Source organism: Pseudochaenichthys georgianus, chromosome 20 (genome assembly GCF_902827115.2).
Source record: "Pseudochaenichthys georgianus chromosome 20, fPseGeo1.2, whole genome shotgun sequence".
Lineage (NCBI taxonomy): Eukaryota > Metazoa > Chordata > Actinopteri > Perciformes > Channichthyidae > Pseudochaenichthys > Pseudochaenichthys georgianus.
This window is the reverse complement of record NC_047522.1, coordinates 13,603,139-13,623,500: the sequence shown is the minus strand read 5'-3', so window position 1 is coordinate 13,623,500 and position 20,362 is coordinate 13,603,139. Positions and strand designations below refer to the sequence as shown.

Below are 20,362 nucleotides of genomic sequence, written 5' to 3'. Positions count from 1 at the left end.
TATTGGTGGTGATTTCACCAGTCATACCATTAAGCCCAAACCCATCCCACTCTCTGGAGGCCTCTACATCTGCTGCTCCCAGACAAGGCCGGGGAAAGGTGTGGATAGAGAAGCCCGAGGGGTGTTGGGGGAGAATATCTTTGTTTTGGATCCACACCTAAGATGTATTTTGGTAGGAGAAGAGCCCGCGGAGGGGTTCTGGGTTGAGGCTGAAACTCTTGGCAGGCCTTCGTAGCCCCGAGTCGCTATGGTGGTGTTCCCAATAACCGCTAACACACGCCCCGTGGTGCAGTGGTTCAGCTCTGTCATTACTTTGGTGATGGATGTGACAGAAGTCTCGCTGCTCAGACAGCTCGCAGCAGCATGAGAGGTCACAGGGTTCCTCAGTGATGGCACAATATAGAGCCATAGTGATGAAGAGTTTAGAATATCTTGCTGTATCTGGGTTATCAAGTTATTCAAATAGCGTTGAAGTTCTGGATAATTACAGTTCTGAGAGTGCCATTAATGTTTTGTATGCTTGGACTATTGCAACACTTGATATTCTTTGACTCAAGACCAAGAAAAACTCATAAAGGAAATCATTGTTTGTTGGGCTGATAGTATCAAATATTTCACTTTCAGTTATCTTCACAAAATAACAAAAAAACACAATTTCCCAGAGCCCATTGTGACATATTCAGTTAAATGTCTTTTGGTATTGCTGGGAAAATGACATTTAATTGAAAAGTAGTTGCTGAATAAGTTTCTCGTAAACAATTGATATTGATTTACTAATTGTTTCTAATATGTTTTTTCTTCTATCTAGATGGATATATTTGCATTGTATTCTTTAAAATTGTTGATTGGGACACAGGTTTCTAATATACTTTTCAACGGAATGATAAGATGATTAGAAATTGTATCTATTATTAAATCAAAAGAAAGTTGATCGTACGAATAATAAACATTAACTTGCATTTTTGTTTTGGTCCAGAATGTGATTACTTTCAGTGTGTTAATAATAAAATAAAATATCTTTGGGATTTTAGTCTGGTAGTCAGATAAAAAAAGATATTTGAAGATGTCCACCGTGAAATAATGGTCGACAATAAATTGGAGTGATTATTCAATGAATCTACTGAATATGTTCCTGATGCTTAATAATACAACAATTGCAGCACTATGCAATGCTATTAAGCCCTTTATCACACTGCATTATCTAAGTTAGTATATCTTATGTGACCACCCATACTTACTCTATGCGTGTGTGTGTTCTTGCATTTCTGTGTGCTTTGTAACATCATCTTCAGGAAAAGAGTCATGAATGTGAGTCACTGTATTTTCATCTTAGCTACAGTTGCCATTTGAGACAGTCAGCATAAACACTATTTGTAATAGAACATTTAAAATCAGATTATTGCTGCTGATGTGTAGCATGTGTTTAGTTAAAGGGGCATACAAGTAATGTTACGCAAGCTGCGAGCTGCCAGCATTTATGGGTTGTTTTCATCCCATGTTAGTCACAGCAGGAATGTAGAAGATAAGTCTGTCATCATGCAAACACGCCAAATAGTCCTGCGAAGCCCCAAATGTGCTATAACCGAAGCCATGTGTACGGTTGAGCTTTTGGCAGTACAAAAGTGGCTTGAATGACAATTCTGATTGTTTTGACAGATATTGTGATCACTGACAAGAACCACAACTTGAGAACGAAACTATTTGACTGCCTTTTTGGCCTCTGTCACTGACATCGTAACAGTTTTCATCTGAGGATACATGGTGTACTGAGTGAATTGCAAGCCGAAACTGATTTGATGGCTTAATCAACAGCTTCTAGTGAATGTGGTATCTATTCTCACCATTTAGACGGATAGTAGCAGAAGTAGAGGAGATCAATTTGCTCGTATTTGGGACCTTTTCTGTTTAACTGCCATGACAGAGTATTGGAGCTCTGTGAAGGGCTTGGCAAAATATCACTATCTAAATATATGAAACACAACCTAGTGGCTGATATAGCTGTATTAGGTATTTGTGACTTTGGGCGGAAGTGGTTTTGGATCCAATTATATTAATAAAAAACAATTCAGGACATTTAAAACGATGTATTCATATGTTAGATGTCGTTTTACAAAGTTATGAAAGCAATAAGTCAAGCCTGATATTTCCTCATAAAAGAGGAAGGTTCTTCAACTCTTCTCACAGAAATGCTACAGCTTATACATTGAACACTAGAAATTGGATCAGAACATGGAAAATAGACAGCACCCATGCTGATTTGATTGTATTCGTACTTTTTTAGCCAAGCAGGTCTTCCAATGAATCCTGGAAAACTTTAATAATCTCTACTAGGGGATTTCATGTGTTTTTAAATCAAGTTGATTAATAACATCTATGCCTAGCCGTGGGTTATTGCATCTGTCAAGCCACCATTTTCTTTCCCATTGTTTTATCAAAACGTATGTCCTGTACACAATTACCAGGGCTGAAATTAATAGAGTGAACGGTACTTTTTTGTGAGTTTGTGAGCTGTTTTGTGAGTTTGTTTTGGTGCTGAGTTTGTCAAACTCTAAAAAAAGTCAGAAGTAAACAAGTTTGAAAGCCACTTCTTTTAAATGTGTATCTTTAATCTAATTAATTTAAAGACTGGACGTGCGGGGGGGGGCGACATCTAGCATGGTGCTGTCAAAATGTAACAATATCCATCTCCCAACACCTCTGAAGTTTACTGACTCACAACTTTAACATTCTTTGTTCAATCTGTAAAAACCTGCCGTCCTGTTTTCTGTCTTTATGCTAAGCTAAGCTAACTGGCTTCTTTGCGAATAATGTGTTTACCGTACAGATATGAGAGTGATATCAATCTTCTTATTTAACTCTCAGCAAGAAAATGCTCTTCTACTTTCCAGTTTCTATCTGTGTGAACACCACAGTAAAGGTTGTAATACACACAGTAAATATTCACAAGATTGACTTTAATGTACGATTGTTTGTCCTCATTTCAGGCCAAGCAGAAGGATGGGCGCGATCAGAGCGAGGCGTCGACCCTGGCTTCTCCCGGGGCAGAGGAGGAGCCTTTCTCCTGGCCGGGGCCCAAAACTCTTCACCTGCGGCGAACCTCTCAGGGCTTCGGCTTCACACTGCGACACTTCATCGTCTACCCGCCTGAGTCTGCTGTCCACAACTCTCTGAAGGTGACTGAATGTTATCCCTTACCCTTCTGATGACACCAGCAACTAAATAAACAAAAAGAAAAAACGTTATCCCATCTATCAGTTGCAATTTTGAGCTCTGTAATTGTTTCAAATAGACAAGACATTCTGAAAGTAAATGTAAGAAAATATACACACACTTCCTAAGTAAATAAACTTTTGTTGAATCAAGTGATCTGCTTCAGACTTCAAGGAACTTAGACGATCAAAATTAGTTTAGGATGCTGTCATAGAAATCTTTGCTAAAAGAGACATTATATTAAAAAACATTTAAATAATCTCCATGTCAGTTTAAAGGAAATTGAAGTAAATCAATCTTAAAGGGGACCTATCATGCAAAATGCACTTTTGTACATCTTTTATACATGAATATGTGTCCCCGGTGTGTCAGGGAACTCACCAAGTGTCAGAAAACACAACCCTCTCTCTTTCCCTCCATACCTAAATCTCTAAAAACGGGGCTGCAACGGAGCTAATTATTATTTGAATTTTTCTGACATCAGAAAAGGGGTGCTCCGCCTATATGGGCAAGTCTCCACCTATCAGGGGAATGAGAGACCGCTCGAAAGCGCTGGAGACGCTGTAGTACATATGCCAGGCCTGTAAGTGGCGCTGTAGTCTGCCACAAAAGCAGAATCAGCACTTGCAAAAACAGGGCTGGAATAGAGCGAAATGAGGCATGGCTAAAATACATGATCTGTTTGGTATTTTGAAAAAAAAACTTCACAGGCATGTTTTATACCTATGTATGGCCCTACAATATATGTTTCAAATATAGCATGATAGGTCCACTTTAATTTTACGGTTTTGTTATTTGGAATTTCTACCATCAGGATCAGTCACTTTGTTGGCTCTTGTGATTGCAACGATTAGAAAACACCTGATTCATGTGACACAAGGGGAAAACATAATTAGAAACATTACTTTAAGCTGCTTTTTGAACACGGTCTAAGACAAACACCTCGATTTTTAGTGCTGCTGGGACATTAGAGATTCACACTAGTTACTTATTGCATACAGTATGCACTATCAATCGTGTTTTGAGATCCTCCTGAAGCTGTATTGTAATTCTTACAATTATAATAGAGATGTGAATTGAGAGGAAGTGTGTTCTACCATTCTGTATTCCCATTTCAAATCCAGCACAAAAACAGACAGTTTGTGCTTCACAACAAACATTATAACAAAATATAATATTAAAATAATAGATAAAAGGCACACATAAGAATATATACAAGGCACACATAAAGTAAAGGCTATGGACAGACAATAAAGCATACAGCATACAGCATAGCTCAGACTGACTCGAAAGCGATGGAAAAGAGGTGGGTCTTGAGGCGGGACTTAAATGCACCAAATGTTTATTTTTATGAAATCCTCAATGTAAGTTACACCGAAACAAGAAACTCTCTGTGTCTCCTCGTCTGCATACTTAGATCTTTAATATTTAATGTAGTCACGGAAAAACCTGCTTGGAATTTGTATGTTATATAGAATTAGGATAAAGTTTAGGTTATTTCAATGCTATCTATAGTACATACCTCATTAGCACTCAACCTGTTCATCAAGTGTTCGACTGGAACATTGTTTCAATGTTTAAATGTTATGTCGGGCATGTAGCAAGCGTCCCTGACTTCTATCATCCCACCTTGGAAGTCTGCCAGCCATTCTCTGGATAACATCCGTGCCAATCTAGCCTTTGGTATTAATCTTTAAGTAACATCACTTCCTGGTCCTAATGGGCACAGTGTTAAACACACTCAAGGGCTTCTCCAAGAGTAAAAGACGCTAGTCAGCTTTCTCAGAGCTTATCACGGCCTCCTGACGATTAGGTTTTGTTAGTGATAATTCTGGATGAGTTGCGTTTACTTTTCACTGAAGTGTATTTTGACAACCTCTTCAGTTTGCACAGAAGGATTTCCTACAAAGTTAGCATAGTTCCTTCTGTTTATAGCTTTTGGCTTAGCTTCTGCACGTTGAAAAAGAAACTGTGGCATGACAATTAGGATTGTCAGACATTTGTGTAACCAGAAAGATATACAGTTCGTCCCAGAAGACACAATGTTGTTTCTGCCTCCTCTAAAGTCCAACACATCTTGTTTGTTATCTGAAAAACTAGACATTTCTCATGCAGTGGTCTAAGATGCATACAAGGCAAATGAAGGCATTCAATTAATTGTAGAACTCTGGAGAGTAATGGTTCTTCCGAATTATTCTCCTGCTCTGTATTTACAGCTTCACTCTAATCCCTTCTCTGTGTCTTTTAAAAAAACCTTACCTTCCAATTGCTAAGTTCAATAAAGCAATATCACGCTATAATCACAAGACGCCACAGTGGTAGACATGGGATTTCCAAATCTTTACAGGTGGCAATATGTTTACTGTGACATCATATGTACCATCTTAAGTTATACCCTAGTCTCCTGCAGTCTCCTTCAGTCTGCTCTGGCCTTCTTATCGTAAGACATGATTCTGGGAAATGTTCAAACTGAAGCTTTACATTTCAATCCGTCAGGTCACTGTACAGCCACAAGCGTTACTTGCATTATGTAACCCTAACCGGGGGAGGGTAAAGAAAAACTCCTTGTAACTTCATCACATTTCATTGTAATTACTTTCAGCGTCTTGGGTTGGAGCGCTTGATTAATCACAGTTTGAGGATATTGGGGTTAGCTTCAAGAGGGTCAGATCGTCTTAAGGAAAGCCTTGTGAGAGCTGGGAGCCTTTAAGGATACATGGAGAACATATGTGTCACTGAGGGGAGATGGATTAAAGCAGGAGTGTGTGGATTTTCACTGGGACTCGGAAGGAAACTACGGTTTTATGCGTTGAGGAAATGGAAAACAAACCGACGAGGCTTTGAAGTGGCTTTTTGAATGCTTGCGATAGCCACAAGGCTTGTCACCTCTTGTGTTGTTTGCCACAAACAGCTTTAATTATGTAGATCTGTTCCATGATAATGAACACTTTTACTCTGTGGGTCATCTCCTTTTATGGTTGTGACCAACTATTCTTTTGATAATCTATTAGTTGTTCAGTCTATAACATGTCAAAAGATCTTTAAAACCTCGATAACAAAACCATTTCTGCCACCAACAGAAAGTCGACAGTTTGTGCCCAATATTCAATATTTTTTGGCTCTGGTTTTGGTCTCTACCAACTGCTGAGAGAAAAACAAATCTCTTTAGCTTTCTACACTAGGTTTTCCAGCAAATCGCTAACTTTGCCTGCTGGTCAGTGCTTGGCAGATAAGCTTACTAAGCATAAGCAGAAGAAGATAAGCAGAAGGATTAGTGTAGAAATTGGCCTAAAAAAGTGCTTCTTTTTTTTTCATGAAACAAAAAATAATATGCAAATGAAAAGAGTTTTAGTCAAAAGGGATTTGTCTGTCTAGGCCTGAACACTCAACTTGATATTACATTTATAAAACATTTACAGGGATGTAAACAAACACTAAAGGAAATCACATTTCAGGCTGCAAATTAGTGCCGTTTTTCTAGGTCCAAGGTTGATTGAAGGGAATGAAGACACATTTTAACTGAAGATGATGTACCAGAATACTAAAAATGATACTTGTGAATGCAATTTGAATTACAAATCAATATTTACTGACTTTCTCTTTGCTTACAGGATGAAGACAATGGCAGCCGTGGTAAGTGTAAAAAAACGGTTTACTTTTCTCTCTCTTTTTTTTTGTATCACTGATGCGTTTGAGACACCCTCTGCTCTGGGACATCAGGTGTTGCAATATCAGCAGCACAGAAACCATTAACTCTCGGCTATTCAGTAGCTTCCAAATAAAGGGGGGAAATTAGGATTGACAGTCCATTAGTGTAATGTATTAGACTGTGAAATTTATGCATTTTGATGATTCGTTGTGTGTCTGTCTGCACATTTCATTAGCTTTTGTAGTTCAGTTGCATTGATTGCTTTATAAATGAACTGAAGTGACCCAGGAATGGGTCTGAAGCCAGTGTGAACAGGATGTTGCAGGTGAAGCAACCTTTTCTGCAGGCTGTTCTGTGGTGTTTAAAGCTTTGCTCTCCAGAGTGGCAGTCGGAGCTTTGCTGTTGGCTTGGCAAGGCCTCAGCATTCCTCAGAGCATCCAGCATGTCATTCCGGTCCCTTAGTATTCTGTTCACGTCTGCAGCCCAGCATGAATGCAGGAGGATTGCTCTGCTGCGCTTCACCACAAGCATTCTTAAACATCTGAAGTCTATGTGGCATGTAGAAACACAAACATACAGAATGAACAGCAACAGTGTGGTCTTAAAGAAATAACCTATTGCATTATTATTTCAATACATGTCCAGCAATGTTTCCTATACTCCAGTGTTTGATAGAGCTTTCCTTTTCAAAACAAACCGATACCTTTCTGGCGGACACACCACTTTTTGTCTGTAATAAATGGGAAACAGGGAGAAGATTATCATCATTAGCTGTTTGTTTGGCTTGTAATGAACCCAAAGCCCTACCAGGTGTGATCCGGTGGATTGTTTTGGCATGAGTGGACAGTGAAAGTGAAGAAACCAGGGTTAGAGGAGGGTGAGCGCCGCGCTTTGTGATAATTCTGACTCTTAAAACCCCTCTCAACGGGAAATTGAGAGATTCCTGTAAGTGTCCCTCATCATCCCTCTTGGCCCTTCGTATCACATTCCTCACACTACCCCCCTCCCGACCCTTTTTAACCCCTCTGTGTCCACTCTCCTCATTCAACACTGGCCTCGAAACATTAAACAACTCACACACCAGGGCCCTGCTGTGGGAATTGATGTGTCTACACATTTTCAAACTTGAATTCCCTACCTATAATAAGTCATGTCGAACCCATGTGTGATTGTGTGTGTGTGTCGTTTGTCATTAAGTAGTATCTGGGAAGGGCATGTGAACCATTTTGTTAAGCTCAATAGATGTTGAATAATGCTCCTCGCCTGCAGAGCCCCCTGCTGCCACAGGAAGTCACTTGGCTTTCTTCCAGCCTCACAAATCCTCCTCTGCCTCTCAGCAGGATCAGAGACTCAGCGAATGGAATGCTGACAGGTAGCAGGGCCACAGCTGATTGCAACATTGATCAATAATTAACATTAAATAAAGTGATACCATTCTTCTGTCAAGTGAAAATCATTTGTTTCCAAAGCTTTGGATATAGCTTTTGTTTTGGTATCTTGCAGTAATTGAGCATTAGGTTTGAAGAAAAATGATGTTAAGTCTTAAGCTGACAAACATTTAAAAAAATAATTGAAATATCCAAATTTTCTTTCGAAAGAGACAGAGTTTCACAAGGTGTTGAAAGGTTTACATTTACATCAATGTTTTAAAAGGAAAGTGGTGAAAACATACAAAGTGTTACAAATAAATGTGACTTCTTGACACAGAGCTCAGATTTTAACAAATATAATCAAGATTTTACCATAATGAGTGTTAAAGGTATATAATATAGTAGTATTAACCAGTAATAGCAGTAAGTAGTTCTTTTAAATTAAAGTAACACAATGTGATATCATGAGTGAGAAGATTTATTTATAGGATTATTCTACGTCATAGAGAAATGGAGGTATAAAAAAACAGATTTGATATGGGTTTTTAACTTCTAGACATTTTGCTTTTGTGTCACTTCTTACTGATGACATCAAATTGTTGTTTTTGCTATGTGATAACACCACAGACTGCTGTTCATGAACACATCATCAAAAAAAACAAAAAAAGACCTACACTTTGAAAAATACAAAAATAAAATTGGATTATGCATATTTCACTTGTATTCTGTGCACGAGTGAGGTCTGTGAGGTTCACTGCAGCCTCATGCCTCCCCAGCGCTCTGCACTGCAGTTTATTTGCTTGACTCTGGGCCAGTGTGTGATGAGGTTGTTGGTGTTTGGAGAGAGAAGGGGGGTGCCTGCTGACCGCATGTTAACTAGCTGGGTGTTGCCGCTGGAAACGCTTCAAACCTCCAGAAAAAACACACACACAGACCCACACACATTGACGCAGATACAAATGTAAACATTGATGTACAGTGTGTAGGTGCATGGTGGAAACAGAGGAATAATGTGTGTCTGTATCTGTTTATTTCCTTACACAGCAGTTGTCTACATACCAAATCTTCCCCTCTATCTCACTTCCTCTCTTCTTCCCTCCCTCCTCTGTCTGTCTGTCTCTCCCTTTCCTGTATCTCTTTATCTTCAGCTGCATATTTTTGCAAGTTGTTGAAGGGTAAAATCCAAATGAGGCATTTTGTGTTATGCTTATGAAGCTGTGGTACCACAGAATCATGAAAAAGTCTCCATCTGTTCAAATATTTGTTTTTCATTCAATGTGAAACACTTTTCTCTGCAAATACCTGCTTTATTTCCCCTTTTTTGACAAATGTTGGTTTGTTCCCATGAAGTCTGCAGAGCCAATGTAATGTAGCGCAAGCAAACATAATTCCCCAGTATTCTCCAGTGGGCCTTGTAATGCCCCACCTTCTTTAACAAAGCTGTGTCCAAAGTTTTGTCTTTCTCTGCTTTTCTCCTTCTATCCGATTTAAATTGTACACTTGGTGATGTCTTTCTTTCTCTTTCTGTTCCTTTATTGTTTTGATTTTACTTCTGCACTCACTAAATGCTTTACTTGATCCAATTAGGCCTTACACTCTTAAAATAAAAGATCTTATTCTAACATGTGTTTTATTCAACTTAATTCTGGATACAAGTAGATTTTGCGACCATTTCTATTTTCTTTGAGTGTGAGTAGGAGTAGTTGTACATTTCCCACCCACATAGAAGTTGTTAAACATTATGACTTTTTTAGGCAAATATCCAAACTGTTGGTCCTTCTCTCGTTACTGTTCCCTTTTATCTCACACATGCAGTTTACAGTTATAATAATGGCAGGTTTATCACTTAAAATTCCAAGTTATTTGAGAAAGTTGGTTCTTGATCATTTTAGTCAGAGGTAGACAAAAGCAGGTTTTCGTTTCTAGCAATCGTACATGTTCTAGTCGCTAACAGATTAGCTTAGATAGCTAGCTAATGACGCTAACTTCAGCTGCATGTTTAGATAAGACTGAAAACTCAGTGGGTGTTTCTCAATGTCGATGATGCTTCCTTGGTAGGACAAGTCCCTCAAAGTCAGGTCCTTCAGAAGCGAGGCAAGAATCCTTCCTAGCCTCGGAAAACGAAGAATTGTGGAACAGGCTAACAGGTGTGCAGGTGTGTGTCATATGAGAGGCCCCGCCTTAAATGGAGTGCGATTTCCTCAAAAGATTTGGAAATTGGTCCGTGCGCAAAGCATTGTGGGGATTTTAAGACCGCGGAGGATACACATGTGCAGCCTCGAAATGTCCCGCAACGAAGGACGCCGGCCTCGATAGAATTCCAAGCATCCTGGACATTGGAACAGTCCTTCGGCAGGACTTGATGACGTAGCATCCTTGAAATAGTGCGACTGGAGCAGCCTTCCTCGACATTGGGAAACACTAGCCTCATCCCAATACCCCTCCTCGACTCCTCTCTTCCCCTCCTCCGGGACTTAACCCGGAAATCGATCCTGACGCACCATTTTGAAGGACGTCCCAATAGCTGAAATGCACACAGAGGAGTCGAGGAGGGGTGAGGGAGAAGGGGTGCGGGAGGAGACGAAAGGGAGGATACACGCGAGCAGACTACGCGGAAGTGTTTTCACTACTCGCGTATAAAAGCCCCGCCCCCACCTTCACAGGTGGTCGATTTCAACAGAGGAAAACCGACAACTGGAAGATGAGTGGAAAAGCGTCACATAAATGTATAAGTGCTCACAGCTCCGTGGGAATTATTATGTGCAATTCATTTCTAAAAGGCTTTCACATTACTATAATTATATTTTTATTTAAATGTAGGCTACATTTTACACCAAAACGGAACACAAAAGCAGGACCAACCATCATACATTGAATTCCTTGACTAACAAGAGAAAGATTCATTCATTTAAATAAATATTTAAACCACACATGGGCTGGTTCTAAGGGGTTATTCCGTTAAGCCAGATGAGAGGGGATACAGCTGTGCACATGTCATCATTAACAGACGTCGTTTAAAAGTGAAGTTTGAGTGAACAAGGACATCCCAATTAATACCTGAGGACTCCTCTGTCCTTGCGTCACCTCCTCGTGTCTCTCGCTCGCATCTTACGGAGGCGGAGCTAAGACGCAAGGAAGGGAAGCGAGTGAGGGAAAGGAGGAGTCGAGGAGGGGTATTGGGATGAGGCTGCAGTCTTCGACTGACTCAATAAATGTTTGGAACTGAACATTTTAACACATTTTATTCCTATTCCTATGTTTAATGTAAAAAGTCTGAGGTTGAAGCTACATTTTTCAAGGCAAAAAGTTAGAATCTTCATCCCATGGTGATTGGTGTAGTGTTGTTATTTTTATGTAGCTAGGTAGTTCTCATTCATAACACTCCGTTCGATGTCTCACTATGGGATGCGCCTCATCGCGGAGCAAACAGAAGCATCAATCTCATTACGCCAATCCTGATTGGCTGGTGATCTTGACGTCAGCGTCAGGGAATCCACCCCCTATAAGTAGCTTGCGCTACGTCGCATGCGTCATTCAAACACCTCTTCTCGCTTCAGAGCACATCTCTATGGTAGACGGGCTAGCTTAACAGTCCACAGACTGAACCCAAATCTAAATTTCGGTCGACGGGCGCTCGCCGGCTACTCTTTCTGCTTCGCAAGAAGACTGCTAATACTAACACACCAGTTAGTATTATAATCGACCTCGCCGTTTCTTTCCTCGGAAATTAAGGTACGGTTGTGATTTTTTCAAGCTAGCAACACACCTGTTGCTAGCTTGCTTTCCCTCGCTACCGACACCACGGTAGCGAGGACGTTTTTCTTTTCTCTTTCTCACGGAGGAGGAAAGGATTAAAGAATATTGACACACCAGTTAATATTCTTTGAGAAAAAAAGACCTACACCGTCCTTTAAGGACAGGTTGGTAACACTTTTTTCTCGACGACGTACCTGTTACGAGCGGGTCCTCTCCACGCCACGCGGCGAACAAGATGGACGCCTCTCTCCCTCACACCAGAGGAGTCAGGGACTCGGAGACTCGACTCGGAGACTCGACTCTGTGGCTGCGGGTTGAAGATATCAGGCACAGACTCACACCAGGTCTGCTCGTCCTGCCTCGGGCTGGAACACGCCCAGGAGGCTATTGACAACCCCAGCTCGTGCGGGCATTGTGCCCGTTTCACCATAAAGAGCCTCCGCCGACGGTTAGCACGCCAAGCTAGCTTGTCGGGACAGGACCCCCTCATGTCCTCTGATTTGCCGGCTGGCAATCAAGACGCGGGGTGTCCGCCGCAGAGATTGAGCCCCTCACTGTGTCGGTCTGGGGCTCATTAACAGCGGCAGCTGCGGAACTGGAATCCTGCGCCGTGTCAGGCCGGGACCCGGTGGCGGCAAGAGACGCGGGAACGGAGCCCCACGCTTTACCAAGCTGGGGCTCCCGGCTAGACCTCACCATGGTTTTGCCCGCGGAGGATGTCCTGGAATTGGATTACATTGAGGACGAAGAGGATGCCTCTGAGTTCCTCCTGTCTGATTCGGATGAGCAAGAAGACGATATCTTCATGTCATCGGCTCAAGCTGCAAAGCCGGGAGCGATGGCTGCTCTCCCGGGCGATAACACACCAGCTTCGCCCTGTCTGAGCATTGACCTGCAGGCCGTGTGTCAGCGTGCCGCGTCCAGGCTAGACATCCCGTGGCCCGAAATGGCCAAGGAGACCTCGAGTTCCCGTTACGAGGGGAAACATTTTCCCCAAGCAAAGAGGCAACTCCTTCCGGTCTTCCCGGAGATGTTGGATGAGGTGTCGGTCTCGTGGAGAGACCGGCCCTTTAGCAACAAGGCCCTAATCCAGGGTGCCTCCTCCCTAGACTGTGACGGTATGGAGAGGCTCGGCCTGCTCCGCATACCGCCTATGGAACCGCTGGTGGCAGCCCACCTCCTACCGAGGATGGGCCCGTCACCAAGCAGGAACCCCACGCTGCCAGCGAAGGCGGACCGATTCCAGTCGACCATGACTGAATGGTCCTACAGAGCCGCAGCGTTGTCCGCCAGGGCTCTGAAGGTTTCCTCGCTGCTAACCGCATACCAAGCGGAGCTCTGCGAGGATCTGTCGAGCAATCCTGGACCGGCCGTTCTGGATGAGATGGCCGCGGTCACAGACATTTGCAAGGCAATGGGGATCATGGTGGTGCAGGAAAGAGCTAGATGGCTCAACCTCCCAGACCGGGAAAAGGAGGATGTGCTTGACATGCCCATCGTTCCCGAGGGGATTTTCGGCTCCGCTCTTGCCTCCATGCAGAGAAGATGCGAGTCGAAAAAGAAGGAGGACGAGGCCCTCCACCTCTGCCTCCCTCGAAGGGTCCAGCCGCTGCCTTCACAGCGGCAGTCCTTCGCCCAAGCTGCCTCGAACCCTGCTCGGTTCAAAATACCTAAACAGCAGAGGTCGCAGCCCGCCCCAAGTCCCCAGCCCAGGCAGGAAACGAGGGCGAGTTGGCCTAGAAAATCTCCGGTTACGGCTGCAGCCCAGGCGCAGCCGACCCAGAATTTCGGCCAGCAGTCGATGAAGAAGAAGCGGGCGGCCTGATAGCCCCTCCTTCTCCCCTCTGTGACAGAGCTGGAAGTCCACGGTTTCCCAGCTCTAGATGTGTTCCCGCCGCCTCGAGAGATGCCTCAACACCATCCTCAAGTCCGCAAAAACACATGTCACAAGTTTGTTGTTGTTTCTCAAATAAACCATTTTCCGCTGACGCATCCAGGCTTCAGGCCAAGGGCGCAGCTACAAAAAATGAAAAGAAAAACAATAAACAGTCCGTCAACTGTTCCCCTTCTGAGAGCAGCTACGGCCTCTCTCAAAAGGCGGATAATAGACAGGTCTGTGAAGGCACCACAGTCACGCGCATGCGCAGTGCCGGCTGGGGCTGTGAAGGCACCACCGTCACGCGCATGCGCAGTGCCGGCTGGGGTTGTGAAGGCACCGCCGTCACGCGCATGCACAGTATCGGTGGGGATTGTCGAAATGGGGCACCACCGTGTTCAGACACTAGAGGGCCCCATAACACAACAAATAGGGACTCAGAGGGTAAGAGACGTGACATCTCCGCTGGCTCTAAGGAGCATACAGTGGAGCTTTACAGCCCGCCTGTCAGTGGAAAGAGTGAAAGCTTTCAGAGCTTGTCTCGCTCATTTCCAGCTGCGCAAACATGTTCTCTTCAGATCATGCCCGCGGTTACTGGGGCTCATGACGTCAGCCATTCTGGTCATACGACTGGGACGCTTACACATGAGGGAGTTTCAGCGCGCGGAGAGTAATGGTTACTGTGAAATGCGTAATGGCACTACGCCACTGGCCGCACCCGACTTTTCTAGTACGGGGCGTGCCTATGGGTGCTGTCCTTTCACGGAAGGTGGTCACTACGGACGCATGTCTGACATCTGGTATTTACCGAAGGGCGTCCGGTGAGGGGTCTCTGGAGCAGAGACCTCCAGCAGGCGCACATAAATTACCTGGAGCTTTTAGCGGTGTTCCTCACTCTAAAACACTTTCTGCCTTTTCTCAGAGGACATTGTGTCCTCGTGAGGACAGACAACACGACCACAATATTGTGTATAAACCGCCAAGGGGGTTTGCGTTCTCTCCAGTTACACATGCTGGCACGCAAACTGATCTTATGGAGCGGCAGACGTCTCCTCTCTCTGAGAGCGACACACGTACCAGGAGTGATGAACCTTGGGGCAGAGCTACTGTCCAGAGGTGCACCACTATATGCAGACTGGACTCTACATCCAATGATTGTGAGTCAGCTGTGGGTGCGTTACGGCAGCGCCGCGGTAGATCTGTTCGCATCAAAAGAAAATGCTCAATGTCAGCTGTTCTTTTCAATGCGCGATTTAAACGCACCGTTAGGCGTGGACGCGCTCGTGCACGATTGGCCTCCGGGCCTTCTGTACGCGTTCCCACCCCTGGCTCTGATACCGCCAACTCTGGCCAGAGTGAAGGAACAACGCCACACACTTATCCTGATAGCTCCGCCCTGGCCCGCAATGTACGGGCTGGCGGAGATATATCAGCTGCTGTGAGGGCAGCCATGGCAGCCCCCACTACGCAGGGACATACTGTCTCAGGCGGGGGGGGCGATCTTTCACCCACGCCCAGAGCGCTGGGCACTATGGGCCTGGCCCGTGAGTGGTACAATCTGAATACAGTGGGACTCCCTCAGAAGGTGATAAACACTATTCAGAGTGCGAGAGCTTCCTCCACCAGGTTCCTCTATGACTGTAAGTGGAGGGTGTTTGAGGAGTGGTGCCTTCAAAAAGGACACATCTCTTTTCAATGTCCTGTCGGGGTGATTTTATCATTTCTACAGGACTTGATCGATAAACACAGAGCTTTCTCTACGATCAAAGTGTACCTGGCTGCTATTGCTGCATGCCATGTGGGCTTTGAGGGTAAGACGGCTAGCCAACATCCTTTGGTCTGCCGTTTTATGAAAGGGGCTCGCAGGCTCCTCCCTGTTTCCAGGTCACTGGTGCCCTTATGGGACTTGGCAGTGGTTTTAGATGGGCTCAACCTGACCCCATTTGAACCCCTGGAAGGAGCTGACATGAAGCACTTGTCACTCAAGACAGTGCTGTTACTGGCCCTGGCATCCACCAAGCGGGTCAGTGACATTCATGCGCTATCTGTACATTCTTCATGCACTCAGTTCGCTCCAGGGCTCCAAACGAGAGTGTTGTTGAAGCCCAACCCTGCCTTTATACCAAAGGTGGTTGGTTCATGTACCCCAATTGACATTGAGGCATTTCCTCCGCCGCTGTGTTCCTCCGGGAAACAGCAGCCGGATTTGCTGTGTCCATTCCGTGCTTTACGCACCTATATGGACAGATCAAAAGAGTTTCGTCATAATGACCATCTCTTTGTGTCAGACATCTGTGCAGCGGCGAGCTGGTCCTCGCCGCTCACTTTTGTCCGCTTTTACAGGCTAGACATCTCTGCTCCTAGTGTGGTCCGAGCAGTGCTGGGCACCTTGTTGAGTCAGAGCTCTACCTGTTAAGTTCTGGTTGGTTTGGTGATTTTCGAGATAAGCTCATCTGGCAATACGGGAGCTACAATTTCCCATAGTAACCCCAGTTCTCAGAGTAACATGTAGTGAGATGTCTCACCAGACGGCCCTCCTTGCTATGGTGAAGCAAGAAGAGGTGCTTATTTTGAATGACGCATGCGACGTAGCGCAAGCTACTTATAGGGGGTGGATTCCCTGACGCTGACGTCAAGATCACCAGCCAATCAGGATTGGCGTAATGAGATTGATGCTTCTGTTTGCTCCGCGATGAGGCGCATCCCATAGTGAGACATCGAACGGAGTGTTACTCTGAGGCCTGGGGTTACGTAAGTAACCTATAGTTTGTGTATCCTATAATAAATGGGTATTAAGGAAAATGCAAGATCAGTAACATGCTGTTTGATATAAATAAAATGAAGTTTCAGGGAGCAAGTTTCACACAGAAGGGATACTTTTTAGCCTAAACCCCCACACACGTATGTGGTTAGTGCTGTTTTAGGTATTAAGCTTGTAAGCTGTACATGCTAAGGATTGAAGCTAACATTGGAGCATAAAAAAGGTTTGGTCCATTCCGTTCACTTTTGCTCATGTGTTTTTATTTTTGGAAAGGCTAGATAAAATAGACCCCACCCTCTAAGTTCTCATTCATTTGGCTTATTTACATTTTTCTTAAAGCAATAGACAGTATTTTAGGCTTAAATCAACCCATCTGTTTCCAGATGTTTGTCACTTGTTCTCTCAGTTGAGAGTCAACTTAAACTGCCTTGATGGATATTTTTGCTTGTTTTAAAGAAAGAAAACAAAACACTTTTTTTTGCCGTGTGGTCAATACATATCCTCTTTCCCCTGGGTGGAATTTGATATTTGGAATTCCAAAAAAAAGTGATGGAAAGAACTTTTCTACCTTCCTGTCTGTCCTGGAAAAACGCCAGGTGTCTGTGTGTTTTTGTGTGAATGTGACATCGGCATGTCTCTCCAAGGATAGGAATGTTACATTCATGGAAGTGACTTATTTTGAAATGATCCCATCAGGAATTAAAATGTTTCTGTCAAATATTTGTTATCAACCCAAATATATTTGTATTGGTTTACACATTGGCCAATAATTACAACAAGTACGAAACAAGTTAGCGATGTCCGAGGTCATTTGGAAACTGTTAGAGGAGCCTGTGACCTAAGATTTTCATCGTCATAACTACACTGTAGCTATGTACGTATGACATAATAAAAGCCTTGAACCTTTAATGTATTGTTACCAAATCATTTAAAGGTCAACTATTATGCAAATTCCACTTTTTCATGTATTGTATACATAAACATGTGTGCCTGTTGAATCTGAAGAGATTCTGAAAGGTTCAGGAAAAAAGATTTGCTCACTTTTTGTCCTGATCCATTTATATGTCTGAAAATGAGCTGATCAGATTTTGGCCACTTTCTGATGGCATAACGATGTTTTGGCTTGTGTAACCATTAGCCAATAACCAACCAAGGTAATACCCGCCCACCTGAATCTCCTGCTAGAGCACCATTGTGTTCTTTTTAACCAAATATCTCGCAGAGGGGCGTGGGGAGTGGCTCCTTATTTTCATCTAACAGCAACAAGTAACAGACAGAGAATCAGCACTTTTGAAACAGGGCTGAAACAGAGGGGTTTATGGCATGCTACAATGCACGATCTGTTTGGTATTTCGAGACACTTCAGAGACATGTTTGTATATATCTGAGACCTAAAAACAGCATAATAGGGGACCTTTAAAATAGCGTTTTGTTTCTAAATGTTGGTACTGGAATCTAAAATGGGTGTACCTATTTACTTACATGCCATGACAAACTGCTGACTTGTCATTGTCACTGATGATGGGGGCTTGAAGTTGTATTGACATTCCCTCCCCCAGTGGTGAGGTTTGTGACATAAAGCTGTGGCCGTTTTCAGAGTGCAGCGATTAGTTAAATGAGACCTGTCCATCTGAGAGTGGCACCTCCAAGTCGTTTTGACATCTGACAAAGACTATTGGCTCACTTTGTAAGGATGTGGGTTCACTACGTATTTCAAGGAAGGTCAGGACTGGGGTACGCAGGTGTTTTAGCAGCGTTTAAGCTTTCAAAGTAGAGTTGTGTTTGGACTAGTTTGTGTGTGAACTGCACAGAGTGTTTCTGCATGGGAATGGGAGAAAAACGGACAGAATTACAGTATTTATTTTCATAATGGCTTCATCTGCTATCTTAAAGCAATACCTTTTCTTTGAGGAGCAGTTTGACAATGAGCGCTCTGTTCTTTTGAAGAAAGTCGGGGATTATGAATTTATGTAAAGTGTACTTGTGCTTTGACCTTTAACTCCATGGGGGGAATACACTATGCCAGGATTTTGTGCCATATTTCTTTGCTGAAAGAGAGCCAACATAGATAGCCTTCTAAACACATTCAACCCTCCTCCTCCTCACTGTTTGAAGTGTTGGGAAAGTTGAAGAAAATCCTCCTATTCTCAGTGTGACAGCGAATAACAAGCTGCACATTTGTATATTTTCGTATCCTCTTTTTACATCTGTATGTGTGTTTGTAAATGCGAGTGACACTAATGGGAAAGAGCAGCGAGTTGGAGGAGGCATTACGCCAGGGTTAATGCAGTGAGTGGGCAGTGGGCCCAGCCCTCTGAAGAATAACATTATCTAACCCAAAACAACAAGGGGGGGGGCGGGGGGCCGGCCGACACAAGCGGGCCCAGCTGTGCAGCCATGGTCGACAGCCAAACCAGAGCCTGTTGAGGCCAGAGAGCCGACATGCAGCCAGTGGACGGCCAAGCAGTGATCAATGAACCCAGATAGGGTTTAATAAAACTGTACAGTAAAGAAAAGCAATGAAGTGTCTCGCTTGAAATATGATTGAAATGAGAAGGGCAGTTCACATTTTGCTGTTTTCCTGTGCTCAATAACGAAACAGATTTGGAGAAGCCCACAAACCAGATACATTTGTTGCATTTAGTTTAAACCTAAAAGAGGCCGTATCAAGTTTTAAAATCATGAATAAGACAGTGTTGTGTCATCATTGCAGTTTCAAACAATTGCTGGACTTTCAAATGTGAGGTTTTGATGCTTTTCTTTGTCATATATGAATGGTAAGTGGGTAAAAAGAGCGGAAACTACTTTTTTTTGGGAGATAATATATTTTATAACGTTTACATTTACATATTACATTTTAAACACTAAATATTTAGGGAAAATGATAATGTTCAGATGATAGAGATGACAGATAACAGAGATCAGAATATTTGTTAGTTGCAGCTCTACCTGAAGAATTGTTATTGTCAATGTTTTTTTACAAGTAACAACTTAAAGAAGAGTGTGTTGTAATTTAAAAAAGAAAACTAAGACTTATTGCCAAATCAGGCTGTTTACACAACTGCATGAAATAGTTTTTGTCTTTTTGGAAAGAATTTGCCACATACATAAATGAAGCAGCCCCTAAATAGAATAGGACATTAGTTTATTTAAAGTGTACTACAGTGGAATCTTACATAATGCCATACTAATTAGTTTATTTAAAGTTTACTACAGTGGAATCTTACATAATGCCATACTAATTAGTTTATTTAAAGTTTACTACAGTGGAATCTTACATAATGCCATACTAATTAGTTTATTTAAAGTTTACTACAGTGGAATCTTACATAATGCCATACTAAGTGGTGTTGATGTGGTGAAATGCCTTTTATGAGTCATCTGGTGTAGCTTGAAAATATTTGCAATTATGTAAATATACTTTGAGGCCACGCTCGGTTTCAAGCATGCATCTGCTTTCCATAGTGCTAAGTTATGTAGTGACGTGTCAATTAAAGGTGGGGTATGTCATTTTGGAGAAACCAGCTCGAGTGCGCTAGAATTTGAAAATACACAACCGGAAAAAATCTGCCACTTCCTTACAGAGCCCCTCTTCCAACCTATGCTTCCAACACACACAAACGCACACATGACCAATGAGGGCACGAGATAAGTTTGTGCACAGAAGGAAGGCTGACAAGCAGGTAGGCCATCCAGTTATTTTAGCCAGGCCGGCTAAAATGATTGGTCGTGCTTTTTAC

The 20,362-nt window shown here is 43.1% G+C and overlaps 1 protein-coding gene across 4 annotated transcripts in view; it reads left to right on the top strand.

The window, feature by feature from the left end:
• arhgap21a (Rho GTPase activating protein 21a) overlaps window positions 1-20,362 on the top strand; it is a 95,246-nt gene that overhangs the window by 46,696 nt on the left and 28,188 nt on the right. For all 4 annotated transcript variants that reach the window (XM_034108368.2, XM_034108367.2, XM_034108366.2 and 1 more), the window contains 2 exons: window positions 2,985-3,173; window positions 6,822-6,843. In XM_034108368.2, coding sequence (XP_033964259.1) covers window positions 2,985-3,173; window positions 6,822-6,843 — 211 coding nt within the window. The remainder of the gene's footprint in view (window positions 1-2,984; window positions 3,174-6,821; window positions 6,844-20,362) is intronic.